The 14,126-nt window shown below is 42.7% G+C and overlaps 2 protein-coding genes across 2 annotated transcripts; both read left to right on the top strand.

Annotated features, from left to right (window-relative positions):
- The first annotated feature begins 1,169 nt into the window (after positions 1–1,169).
- On the top strand, positions 1,170–3,457 carry LOC106607428 (uncharacterized). The gene is made up of 4 exons (XM_014204366.1): positions 1,170–1,753; positions 2,130–2,217; positions 2,314–2,422; positions 2,618–3,457. The coding sequence occupies exons 1-4, from the start codon at positions 1,431–1,433 to the stop codon at positions 3,295–3,297; spliced, it is 1,200 nt and encodes a 399-aa protein (XP_014059841.1). The 5' UTR covers positions 1,170–1,430; the 3' UTR covers positions 3,298–3,457.
- A 481-nt stretch (positions 3,458–3,938) lies between these two features.
- On the top strand, positions 3,939–14,108 carry LOC106607429 (uncharacterized). The gene is made up of 4 exons (XM_014204367.3): positions 3,939–4,612; positions 9,122–9,258; positions 9,572–9,677; positions 13,015–14,108. The coding sequence occupies exons 1-4, from the start codon at positions 4,309–4,311 to the stop codon at positions 13,626–13,628; spliced, it is 1,161 nt and encodes a 386-aa protein (XP_014059842.2). The 5' UTR covers positions 3,939–4,308; the 3' UTR covers positions 13,629–14,108.
- The last annotated feature ends 18 nt before the right edge of the window (positions 14,109–14,126 follow it).

The following is a 14,126-nucleotide window of genomic DNA, read 5'->3' as shown; positions in this document are numbered from 1 at the left end:
AGGGAACCAGCCTCTCATCACAGAAACCTGCTAGCCAGTGGCTGCAGTCCAGGTCTGGCAGTGCGGGCAGCTCCTTGCTGAGCATGGACACCAGGCTGCCCCGAGAGGCCCAGGGAGAACCGGCCATGGTCCAACAGGGCCTTGTCAGCCCGAGATGCTACCAGGTGAGCCAGAGCTGGACCAAGCTCTGCTGCTGAAGAGAACACCACTACTCTTCTGCCTGACATCTTGACTGGAATAGAAGAGGGGAAAGAAAGAAGGTTGAGGTAACGGAAAACAGTTTATTTTATAATCAGTGATGCACTTATTATACCAGCAAGGAGGAAGTGTCACTGTCAATCCACATCATTGTTTTATAATTCACCATGATATTGCAGAATTTCCCCAATTCCAGAGAAGAGGGCCAGCTACTAATAAATATAGCAAAAAAAGGCAAGACTAGACTGGTCTATAATAATAATGATGATGATGATGATGGTGAGTACTCTTCTGGGGAACTTCACATCTCACTCTAGTCCGAATGTGACTACGCTTTCCATTGCCTGTACATCAGCCTAAATTCAAATGTAATTGTGTTAAACATTCTGGCTTGTACAGAAACTTTCTACGTTTTTGCAGTGCTTAGTTTCAGGCTGTGTAACCAGAAACTGGTATAACAGTCTGATTTATTAGCAGAATCTCACTGATGCACGTTGTAATAGTGTCCACTATGGTGCATGTAAAAGAGCTCTGCAGTGCCATTGATAGCGTGCATCTCAACCTGGAGAGTAGGTGAAGCTCACCAGTTCCAGACAGGTATCAAATTCATACTATTAGCTCTAATAAAGAGTGTTGCTTAAAGTTAATCTTGTGGAATTACTTTATTTATTTTTGGTCGGCGAACATTTTGCCACTCGCAGCACTTCCTGAAACTATTCATCCACTAGCCAATCAAATATCCAGGACCGCCCTGTTATGTTGCATACTGGTAATTGTAGTGATTGTGATTACCTCATATCCGATGTGTGTTATGTTCACTGTATATGGATTTAAGCCTAAAAACTGTCTTTAGTACACTATAATCGTCTTTGATTATCTGGATCGTATACGATATTAGATGAAAATCAACCAACTGATAATAAACAGTTTATGAACTACTTATAATAATTTAACCCCCCTTTACTCGATATAGTTATGGTAGTTGTTAAATTAAAATGTTCTAAAATGATTGTCCCAAATGCTTTTTAGACACCAAGTTGCCTCTTCTCTTTGCTGTGATTTCCCCTCCGATCCTGTAGATGGAACCATGTGTCTTTGTTGTGTGCATGTTTGTACAAAGAACTCGAGGCATACATTGTTATATTTAACAAACTAAATATTTGACAGCTCGTTGAAAGTAATACATACAGTTATCAGCCGCATATTTGAGTTTTATATATACTTTTGCCAAAATGTCGACAGCTTTTTGTTTTCAAGCACAGCTCGTTTCTGTCATGGACGCGTTATCAAAAACAGCTGTTTCAGAAATAAGCAAACTGGTCGACATCGAATCAAAGGTTTTAAAATTAGAAATAACGCGTGGTCGGAATGAAATAGCAGCACTTACAGAGAAACTGCAGTTGATGGAGAATTTGCTTTGGATCGACCGAGGGCACAGGCAGCACGCAACCACAGATACACGCACGAAAACACCAACAAGAGTGAGAGATGGTTCAATGAACGATTATTGTGAAATACCTCAGTCTGAGCCCAAAAGACCTGCAATCAAAAAAAGGTTTGCAAAGTTGACTCTTATTCAATATTCTATGGGCAGGTAATGTACTTGTGTGTGTATGTGAATATATCTGGGTCAAATACGTGTGCTGTGTTTTAGTCCCCAAAGTGCACATGCCTAATTTGCTATAGTTTTTAACCCAGGTCTGGATTATACTGGCCACAAATCACAGATATTAGAATGATTCTGCATGAAACCCTGTGCTGCTTGAATCCTGTGGCTTCTGCTTGCTCTTTGGGTTTAGGCCGGGTAACTGTAAAGTAGTTATTGATAAATGCTGATGTAAAAATAATTGTATGAAATACTTTATTTATTGATTGAACCCAACCCTTTTTATCTGGCAGAATTAAATCTATTTGTTTTCTTGTATGCTTAGTGAGAGTTCCTGGGAAAACATTTGTCCTCCCCAAGAGATGCACGTCATCCATCCGGTTGAAGCTAGTGCTCTTGTTTTGGAAACAGTGGTAAGTTATGAACTGTCATTCCTTCTGTCAAGTAGCCTTACTGTAATGTCCTTCTAGTTACCATTTTTTACTGAGCTATTGTTATTTACCCTAAAGCCTACCACAGTGGTGAGAGACCAGCCTGAGTTGATTGTGATCAAGGAGGAACCTTCAGAGGTGGACATATGGGGTAGTGGGCCAAAGACCGAACTCATAAATGAAAAGGGTGAGTGTTGATGGGTTAAAAATCAGGGAGGACAGTGACTTGTGTTGGCATTGCTGAACAGTTGGGTAATCTAGTGCAATAATACAATAGGCAAAATGCAGAAGCATTGGCTTGTCTTGTGTAACTGAATAAAGATTTAACTGTTTAATTCTGTTCTAAAATATATACTTATACATGCCTTCTTGTGTCAAACAGGAGCATCAACATCACTTGATACAGATGTTGGGTGTCTTGATGTGCATCAGCATTGTCCAGACGGCTCAGACAAACACCTTATGCTTACTGAGAGCCAAGTGAACCACAGCACTCCGCCCTCATCCAGAGTGCAATTGGAGGACCTGGACACGCATTGGATGCCGCCTGCATGTTCACAGAGCCAGGATGCACAGCAGATCACACCTGCTGCACAGAGAAACTCTATAACTGGAAACAGCTCTGGTGGTATAACAAATGTGCCCTCTCAGAGTTTCAGTGTGGCAAAGTCGAACATGAAGATCCACAGCCTGAGAACGTCAGGAGCTAAAAGATTTGGCTGTATGCAATGTGGCAAGAACTTCAGGTGTTACAGTCAGCTGGAAATACACCAGCGAAGTCACACTGGAGAGAAACCGTACCGATGCACGCTGTGTGGAAAGAGATACGCACAGAAAGGGCATCTTTATACCCACCAACGCACCCACACTGGAGAAAAGCCATATCGCTGCCTCGACTGTGGCAAGAGCTTCATTCAAAAATGCACTCTTGATATGCACCAGCGCACCCACACTGGAGAAAAACCTTATGTTTGTGTGAAATGTGGGAAGGGATTTACTAAAAACTGTAACCTTAAGAAACACATTGGTGTACATAGAGTTCAGCATGCATGTTTACAGTGAGTCCAGTTTTCAAGAGGACAGATGGTAAAATAGACCTCATCAGTACTAGTACCAACCAACCAGGCTCTGCAGCGGATTTGATGGATTTCAGTCATTAAAGGTTTTCCTCGTAGAATAGATGTCTTTACTTTTCAGAAAAATAAAGGTGTCCCTTTTTCAACATTTTGCCATATTTTGCCATATTCAACAGTTGTCATATTTTTCCTAATTTCAAATGGGTTTTGGAGGTGAAATATAGCCCTGAAAGTAACAGCCAACTGCCAAGGTGTCTAGTTTTTTAATTGTCTCTAAACATTACTGCATTGAATTGTGGGATATTTGACAGTAAACGATGAATTAAAGCTCAACATAAGTGTTCGTGGGAAAAAAAAGTGTTTTCGTGACCTTTACTTCATGGTTTACGGTAAAGTATCCCACAATTCAATGCGGTAATGTTTAGATTAATAAGCGAGAGGTCTATTCAGAGATACTTTTGAGAAGATGGAAAACTCCATTGCGTTCATATTACCGCCCATTGTCTACGTTGCTCATGCGTCGTTAATGAGCCACGCGGTGCATTCTGGGTGATTCTGGGACAAGGAGGCCACAAGCCAATGAGTGGGAGTCAATTGGGCGCTAGCGCAAAACCCCAACATTCGTCAACAAGAAGTACAACGTTACAAATATTTTCCGAGATGTGAGATATTTAACGGGTTCTCTGTAATATCGTATAGCTTTTGCATCGTGACATTACGTACTGTCGAGGAAAATAGGCATACCCCGATTTTGAGAAGGGATTGCGTGACGCAGCATGACAACTTGAACGCGATTGGTCGAGAGTCTGCTGGTGATGCGTTTTATATGGGGGAATCCATTCTCTTCCCAATGGGATTCCTATCTCCTAATTTATCTATTATCTCTGGTCTATTTGAGCTAGCTAGCCACCCAATCAATGTCTATTATTATTCAGTTTTATTAATATCGCCAGCCTATCATACGCGTTGGACTTAGTTTATTTTTAAAAACAAAACCATGAATACGATGATAAATCGTGGAAGTTTTCAGACCCAGTTAGCTTCCATTATGGAAATGCTAAGCAAAGCTGCTGTGGTTGAAATCGGTAAACTTGTCGACGAGTGCTCGGCGGTTCTCCGTTCTGAAATATCCCAACAACACATGAATGAGAACGAGGCATTAAAGAAGAAATGTTACTTGCTAGAGATTGAATTAAAGACGGTAAAACTGCTCGAACGTAAAAGGGTCATTGCCAGCCGTTGTCAGAATGGAGTTCAGGTCTCGGGACAAATATTTACGCATCAAGCAACTGAGAACCGAGGTGAGCATTTTTAGACGGTAACGTTAGATAGCTTTAATCAATGATAGGTTGCTAGCTAGCAACTGTAGCGGATTAAAATACATTCCACGATTTACGAGTTAGACAAGTGTGGGCGGACTTTAAAGATACAACTAGTGATTTCAGCACCCAAAGAATAGCCCGCAATAGCTGCACACATTGTTCTGTGTAATTGTGGGCTATTCTTTGGGTCATGTAATCAGTACATTATGTTGGTTTTTGTTAACTTTTTATGTGACGTCGGCCAAACAGCCAAATACTCCATCTAAACGTGACTCAATTCTCAATTTCGGTACAGTTCTAGAAACATAAAGCCTACTACTTTCATATCACATCAAAAACATTAAACAAATTCAAATTGTATAGTTAACGTTACTGCACTGTTTTAACACAGTTGCAGCCGATATTTTCAGTGACATGTTTGTTGCGCCCATCTGCCGTTTATACCAAGGTGTTCGGAGACGTCTTCCAGCTGTTTTCCGTTAACAAGCGATGTAAGGTGGACATTTGGCACTGTCAGAACCCTAACAAAGTAAAGGTGTGTTTGTAACCGATGTGAAATGGCTAGTTAGTTAGCGGTGGTGCGCGCTAATAGCGTTTCAATCGGGTGACGTCACTCGCTCTGAGACCTGAAGTAGTTGTTCCCCTTGCTCTGCAAGGGCCGCGGCTTTTATGGCGCGATGGGTAACGATGCTTCGTGGGTGTCAGTTGTTGATGTGTGCAGAGGGTCCCTGGTTTGAGCCCAGGTAGGGGAGGGGTAAAGCAAAACTGTTACATGTAGTAATTTAACCTTTTGATTTTTGAAAATTATTTCTCGCAGATATGAAAGATGCGTTCCTTATGTTTCCAAAATCATACCGCAAGCGATGAATTTTAATGTTCGAAATGAGTGTGGGGCTCTTAACAAACTTCCCAGGCCAGACGATATGATTATCAATATGTACTAATGGTAGTTAGATCTGAACCAGGGGAGACTTTAAAGGCCAGACGGATTACCAGGACGTGTATTCAAAGCATGCGCTGACCAGCTGGCAAGTGTCTTCGCTGACATTTTCAAACTATCCCTGACCTGGTCTGTAATACCAACTTGTTTCAAGCAGACCACCATAGTCCCCTTGCCCAAGAATTCCAACGTAACCTGCCTAAATTACTATCACCCTGTAACACTCGCATGTACATAAATGCTTTGAAAGGCTGGCCATTGCTCAAACAGATGACGCAATCTCTATTGCACTCCACACTGCCCTCAGCCACTTGGACAAACTGAATACCTATGTAAGAATGCTGTTCATTGACTACAGCTCAGCATTCAACATCATAGTCCCCTCCAAGCTCATCACCAAGCTCAGGACCCTGGGACTGATCACCTCCCTCATCAACTGGATCTTGGACTTCCTGACGGGCGTGAGGGTAGGCAACAACACATCTGCCCCACTGACCATCAACCCGGGCCCCTCAGGGTTGTGTGCTTAGTCAGAGACCTGGCAATGTGGTGCCAGCGCAACAACCTCTCCCTCAAAGTCAGCAGGAGAAAGGAGCTGATCGTAGACTACAGGAACAGAGGGGCGAGTATGCCCCCATCCACATGGATGGGGCAATAGTGTAGAGGGTCGAGAGCTTCCAATTTCTCGGTGTCCACATCACTAATGAATTAACATGGTCCACACATTTGTGAAGAGGGCATGACAGCACCTCTTCCCCCTCAGGAGGCTGATAAGATTTGGCATGGGCTCTCAGATCCTCAAAGTTCTACAGCTGCACCATTAAGAGGATCTTGACTGGCTGCATCAATGCATTGGTATGGCAACTGCAAGGCACCTGACCGCAAGGCACTACAGAGGGTGGTGAGTACGGCCCAGTACATCACTGAGGCCGAGCTCCCAGCCATCGAGGACCTCTACCAGGCAGTGTCAGAGGAAGAACCCAAAAATTGGCCGACTCCAGCCACCCAAGCGATATAGACTGTTTTTTGCTACCGCACGGCAAGTGGTACCAGTGCACCAAGTTTGGAACCAACAGGACCCTGAACAGCTTCTACCCCCAAGCCATAAGACTGCTAAAGAAGACTTCTAAATAGCTAATCAAATGGCTACCCGGACTACCTGCATTGACCCTTTTTTTGTACTGACTCTATACCCACATGTACTTAAACTGACACCCCAACATACACACACTACATAATCCAACACACACTTTCACACTTACCACATACGCTGCTGCCACTGTCTATTATCTATCCCATTGCCTAGTCACTTTACCCACTTTACCCCCATATAGGTATATGTACATAGCTACCTTAATTACCTCGAACCCCTGCACATCGACTCAGTACGGGTAGTCACTGTATATAGCCATGTTATTTTTACAAGATATTCACTGTATATTCATTTATTCCATGTATCACTTTTTATTATTATTAAAACATGTATTTTTTTTATTTAACTGCATTGTTGGAAAAGGACCCGTAAGCAAGCATTTCACTGTTTGTCTACAGCTGTTGTTTACGAAGCAAGTGACAAATATATACTGCTCAAAAAAATAAAGGGAACACTAAAATAACACATCCTAGATCTGAATGAATGAAATAATCTTATTAAATACTTTTTTCTTTACATAGTTGAATGTGCTGACAACAAAATCACACAAAAATAATCAATGGAAATCCAATTTATCAACCCATGGAGGTCTGGATTTGGAGTCACACTCAAAATTAAAGTGGAAAACCACACTACAGGCTGATCCAACTTTGATGTAATGTCCTTAAAACAAGTCAAAATGAGGCTCAGTAGTGTGTGTGGCCTCCACGTGCCTGTATGACCTCCCTACAACGCCTGGGCATGCTCCTGATGAGGTGGCAGATGGTCTCCTGAGGGATCTCCTCCCAGACCTGGACTAAAGCATCCGCCAACTCCTGGACAGTCTGTGGCGCAACGTGGCGTTGGTGGATGGAGCGAGACATGATGTCCCAGATGTTCTCAATTGGATTCAGGTCTGGGGAATGGGCGGGCCAGTCCATAGCATCAATGCCTTCCTCTTGCAGGAACTGCTGACACACTCCAGCCACATGAGGTCTAGCATTGTCTTGCATTAGGAGGAACCCAGGGCCAACCGCACCAGCATATGGTCTCACAAGGGGTCAAAGGATCTCATCTCGGTACCTAATGGCAGTCAGGCTACCTCTGGCGAGCACATGGAGGGCTGTGCGGCCCCCCAAAGAAATGCCACCCCACACCATGACTGACCCACCGCCAAACCGGTCATGCTGGAGGATGTTGCAGGCAGCAGAACGTTCTCCACGGCGTCTCCAGACTATGTCACGTCTGTCACGTGCTCAGTGTGAACCTGCTTTCATCTGTGAAGAGCACAGGGCGCCAGTGGCGAATTTGCCAATCTTGGTGTTCTCTGGCAAATGCCAAACGTCCTGCACGGTGTTGGGCTGTAAGCACAACCCCCACCTGTGGACGTCGGGTCCTCATACCACCCTCATGGAGTCTGTTTCTGACCGTTTGAGCAGACACATGCACATTTGTGGCCTGCTGGAGGTCATTTTGCAGGGCTCTGGCAGTGCTCCTCCTGCTCCTCCTTGCACAAAGGCGGAGGTAGCGGTCCTGCTGCTGGGTTGTTGCCCTCCTACGGCCTCCTCCACGTCTCCTGATGTACTGGCCTATCTCCTGGTAGCGCCTCCATGCTCTGGACACTACGCTGACAGACACAGCAAACCTTCTTGCCACAGCTCGCATTGATGTGCCATCCTGGATGAGCTGCACTACCTGAGCCACTTGTGTGGGTTGTAGACTCCGTCTCATGCTACCACTAGAGTGAAAGCACCGCCAGCATTCAAAAGTGACCAAAACATCAGCCAGGAAGCATAGGAACTGAGAAGTGGTCTGTGGTCACCACCTGCAGAACCACTCCTTTATTGGGGGTGTCTTGCTAATTGCCTACATTTCCACCTGTTGTCTATTCCATTTGCACAACAGCATGTGAAATGTATTGTCAATCAGTGTTGCTTCCTAAGTGGACAGTTTGATTTCACAGAAGTGTGATTGACTTGGAGTTACATTGTGTTGTTTAAGTGTTCCCTTTATTTTTTTGAGCAGTGTATTTTAATTTGATATGACAAATCTCCTCTCTTTGCCCACAATCTTCCCATTAGACGACTCTGCAAGCATGTATGTACTTCCAAAAAAGGTCTAAATAAAAATGTATAAGCAACCAGAAATGTTTTCAATGTATTGTTTTTGACTGGAAGAGCTACCAAGGGGCACCTCTTCCGGTCAAAATCAATATTTAATAAAAAAAAATTGGTTGCTTGTCAATTTTTATTTAAACCTTTTTTGGAAGTACATACCAGGTGTAACAGCAGTAAATGACGATAGTTGCCTGCATATTTGGACATTTATATCGCTTGCAGAGCTGTTTAATGGGAAGATGAATGGATGCTGGTTCAGCCACGGTCAGTATATTCATGATAGATGTTTCCATTTTCAGAGAAGCAGTCTGCCCCCGCCATAGAGGGTGTCTTTGGTAAGGACTGGTGCATGGACCTATGGAGAGATGGAGAGTCCATCCCTCAGGATAAAGAGACATTTGGATCGGCCATCTTGGGCGATGATGTCGTCACTCAGGTCAGATTTATTAATATCCTTGAATAGTGCATCTCTGCTAGCCAGGCTGTCCCAATTTGTTCCCTTCCCCTGACCTTAGTCCTACCCGTTCGATGTTTGCAGATCTGTAAGGTGAAAGATCAAGCAATATGGTGGAAGCGCCACACACCTCCACTGGTGTTTATACCTATTCAGATCAAAGGGTTAAGGAGCGAATTGGGACTGGGAAGGGTTATACTCTTGGATCACAACAAAGGTTATTCCTTCTGTTACAGTCGGAATAAAAAAAGAACCATGTGTTGTCTAATAACTGTCACTCACCTGTCTTGTGTAGGCAATAGACTTGGTGGACAATGAGCCTGAGTTGGTGTTTATCAAAGAGGAGCTGTTTGAGGATCAGCCAGTGGACCAGCAGAGGGGACATGCAAGCAAGAGAAAAAGTATGTGTCTCGTGATCATAGAGAAATTCTGACAGCTCATTCATATGTAAAATAAACGACATCCTTTCATGAAGGAAGGGGGCAAGTTGCAATTGCAAGTCAGTCTCTGGATAAGCGTTGCATGCTACTATGACTTGTTAAGGAATTAGGGCTTTGGCGGTCATTACTGATGCGTGCCTTTTGAACATCTCCATTTTTAAAAAAGTTGAATAAATCAATTGACTACCGTAATTTCCGGACTATTGAGCGCACCTGAATATAAGCCGCCCCACTGAATTTAAAAAAAATTATGTCAGCAGAGTACCCAGCCAGAAATAATCAGACACCCATTTTTCAAGCTAGCATTTAATGTCACAAAAAACAAAACCACAGCTAAATGCAGCACTAACCTTTGATGATCTTCATCAGATGACACACCTAGGACACTATGTTAAACAATACATGCATGTTTTGTTCAATCAAGTTCATATTTATATCAAAAACCAGCTTTTTACATTAGCATGTGACGTTCAGAACTAGCATACCCCCCGCAAACCTCCGGTGAATTTACTAAATTACTCACGATAAACGTTCACAAAAAACATAATTATTTTAAGAATTATAGATACAGAACTCCTTTGTGCAATCGAGGTGTCCGATTTAAAAATTGCTTTTCGGTGAAAGCACATTTTGCAATATTCTGAGTAGATAGCCCAGCCATCACGGCTAGCTATTTAGACACCCACCAAGTTTAGCCCTGACCAAACTCCGATTTACTATTAGAAAAGTTTGATTACCTTTGGTGTTCTTCGTCAAAATGCACTCCCAGGACTGCTACTTCAATAACAAATGTTGGTTTGGTTCAAAATAATCCATTGTTATACCCAAATAGCGGCGTTTTGTTCGTGCGTTCAAGACACTATCCGAAGTGTAAATAAGGGTCACGAGCATGACGCATTTCGTGACAAAAGATTTCTAAATATTCCATTACCGTACTTCGAAGCATGTCAACCGCTGTTTAAAATCAATTTTTATGCCATTTTCTCGTAAAAAAGCGATAATATTCAGACCGGGAAAGCGCGTATACGTACAAAAGAGAGAGAAAATAAAAGCATGGGATCCCCTCATGCACGAGCCTGAGTCTCACAGTACTGTGACCAGCCACTATCCAAACGCGCTACTTTTTTTCAGCCAGAGCCTGCAAAGCCACGATTCAGCTTTTTGCCGCCTTCTGAGAGCCCATAGGAGCCGTAGGAAGTGTCACGTAACAGCAGAGATCCCCTGTAATGGATAGAGATAATCAAGAAGGGAAAGAAATGGTCAGACAGGGCACTTCCTGTAAGGAATCTTCTCAGGTTTTGGCCTGCCAAATGAGTTCTGTTATACTCACAGACACCATTCAAACAGTTTTAGAAACTTTGGAGTGTTTTCTATCCAAAGCTAATAATTATATGCATATTCTAGTTTCTGGGCAGGAGTAATAATCAGATTAAATCGGGTACGTTTTTTTATCCTGCCGTGAAAATACTGCCCCCTAGCCATAACAGGTTAACGAAGCACGGCTTGTAACAAAAATAAATGGGCTTTAACGAAACACGGCTTGTAACAAAAAATAAAAAATTTGCAGTAAACAGTAGCCTACCAAGAAAGTCATTGGTCACTATCTTCCCCCTCCTGTGCACTGAAACCACTGAAGTCATCTCCTTTCAAAAAAAAATTGAAAGCGGGAAAAATCCATATATTAGCCGCGTCATTGTTTAAGCCACGAGGTTCAAAGCGTGGGAAAAAAGTTGTGGCTTATAGTCCGGAAATTACGGTATACATCACAATAAATTCATTATTTTAGGCAGAGCTAAAGAAACATTATGATATGAAGAAAATGTATTTCAGAAGAACAGAATATGAGTTGGACTACTGTATGTTATCTGGCTATGCACCACGCCATAGGCTTGTTCATTTAGCAGAGAAGATATGCTTATACGATCTGTGCCATTATATGATTTTATAGTAAGAAGAATATAATTGAACTTACCTGAATAAAATAGAATGGATGTTGCGCATATGAAGTGGCTATGTTGAGCGTAAAATGGATAATTTGAAACAGGTCATATTCACTAGATTTAGAGTTATTTGGCAACTTTAGTTGTGAATGATACAAGCCTTAGAAATCAAAAGACACATGGGCTGCTTGTGCTCTTGCCTCAGGCTGCACACGCTGTTCTCTCAAGTGATCATATTTTCACCCATCAGACTTTTCTCAATTGAATCTTGTCTTTACTGCTATGGAAATCAGTTTAGATTTATAATGCCCCATTTATCAAATGGGCAAGAACAGAGGCAAGACAAAAAAGACATGTCATCCATATGCACTGGAAAAGTGGAGGCCACTTTACCGTCTGTATGTTTTTCACTCATGTTGGGTAGGCTACTCCAGCACTGCGCCACAGATGATATTCTCCCCCAAATCCTTTATGCCAAGGGCTCTCCAACCCTGTTCCTGCAGCTACCCAGTGCTTCATTTGGGAAACCAAGTGAAATCTGTTCGGGAACAAGGATAGTAACATGTTTTCACAACAAAACATATTTAATTAAACTGTTGACAGCCCCTCTGTGCTGGAGAAAGGAATGGAGGGGAGGAGATGGAAACTCAGTGGTGAGAGATTCTGTAGCTAAAGGAAATGTCAATCTATTAATTATGAAGAAGAAAAATACCCATTACTAGGCTATTCAAAAACAAATTCACTGTAATTGTAGGCTAAATCTGAATTTGTTTAATTTCGGCCAGACCAATTATGTACCAATCATTTTTTCTGCCATGTGCAATATGTGGTAGAAATGTATAGCGGCACAATCATACCTTTTTTTTCTCTGGCTTAGCGTCATATGGGTGTTTTTGAATGAATCATCACCTTAGAAAGCACTGTCCATTTCATTGTTAGGCTTTGAAACAACATCCACAATGGCCATGTTTTCCACTCAGTTTCAACCTATTGATCAATTTGAAGAAAGAAGTTCAACAATCTCAGTTTTAAAAGCACATGATGTTTGATGTGATTTTTCGATTGCGTTTGCATTGTTGTCAGTGGTTGGAGGCAAAGTAGAGCCCCGAGTACCAGGCCGTTAGCGACCTGATGAATTAGCGAGTTGGGTACTACTAATGCATGTGCTTAAAAGGAAAAAAGTGCTTAAAAGGAGATTACCGTGACTCGACTGTCACATAGAATTGTACTGCCTTTGTGACTCATGACTGCCGGTGTGGCAGTAATAGTCACTGCAACAGCCCTATATGGGACTGGTTATTGAATTGTTTCACAGCTGTGATGCCGGTATTGAGATTGTTGTAATTTGTACTGTACAGGGAGTGTAGCAGTGGAGGATGCTCCAGCAGTAGAAAGAACAGCTGCCAGTCAACTTCATCTATACCAGGGGGACTTGAACACATACCCTTCAATGCCTGACACAGAGCAGCCCACATCCATTGAGAGCCTCATGGAAGACCCCACTCTGGCTGGTCTGGTTGACAACACACCAGAGCCTGGCCCTGACACAGCCGATGGAATGTACATGGACTATCCTCCCCGCAACACATACGCACCAAGAAACCGGCCAAGCCACCAGCAGGGAACTGGAAAAGACCTGAAGCAGCAGTTTGACTGTTTGTTTTGTGGGAAGAGCTTTGGTTATTTAAGCTACTTGAAAGTCCACATCAGACGCCACTCTGGAGAGAAACCGTTTGGATGCACAGTTTGCGGGAAGCGCTTCGCTCAGAAGACGTACCTGAAGCTGCATCAGCGTACACACTCTGGAGAGAAACCCTACAGTTGCACAGAATGTGGGAAGAGTTTCTCTCAGAAGAGTTCGTTGAATGTCCATCTCCGGAGTCACACCGGGGAGAAGCCTTATAGCTGTGTCGACTGTGGGAAGAGTTACACCTATAAACACGGTTTTAACACACACCAATGTTTCAATTAAGGGATTAGGGAATAGTCACTTTATATTGTTAATTTGTTTTTAATTTATATTTCAACCTTGTTTTGAAAACTGGCAACCGAAACATCTTTAGCCTTATTGTAATCATGGTGGTTTTCAGTAGGTCAAGTTTGTTTTTAAACTGTTGCGCTACTGTGTGCCCTAATGAACATGACCGAGCTGTTACTCTTCACTACATGGCAGAGAACTGTTTCATTCGAGTTTTCCCTCTGCTCTGTCCATAGGATTGCACACACACTGTGCCTTCTTGTCACACAATTGGCAAGAGACTATATGCCCCACTGTTAGATGAAGAGATTTGAGTGACATTTTTGAAGTATTTTTGAACAGTGGTTGTCCTGATACCAGTTGTTTGTGCTACTGTGAAGAATGCCAGTGTGGTTGACCGATCATGTAAATGTGTGCCAAATAATTTCCTGTAATGAATTATGAAATTAAAATAATGCATACAGTAATAATTTACTTATTTGTTCACATTAC

The sequence above is a fragment of the Salmo salar genome, chromosome 06 (assembly GCF_965601325.2).
Source record: "Salmo salar chromosome 06, fSalSal1, whole genome shotgun sequence".
In the NCBI taxonomy this organism is placed as follows: domain Eukaryota; kingdom Metazoa; phylum Chordata; class Actinopteri; order Salmoniformes; family Salmonidae; genus Salmo; species Salmo salar.
This window is presented reverse-complemented; position numbering and strand designations above follow the sequence as displayed.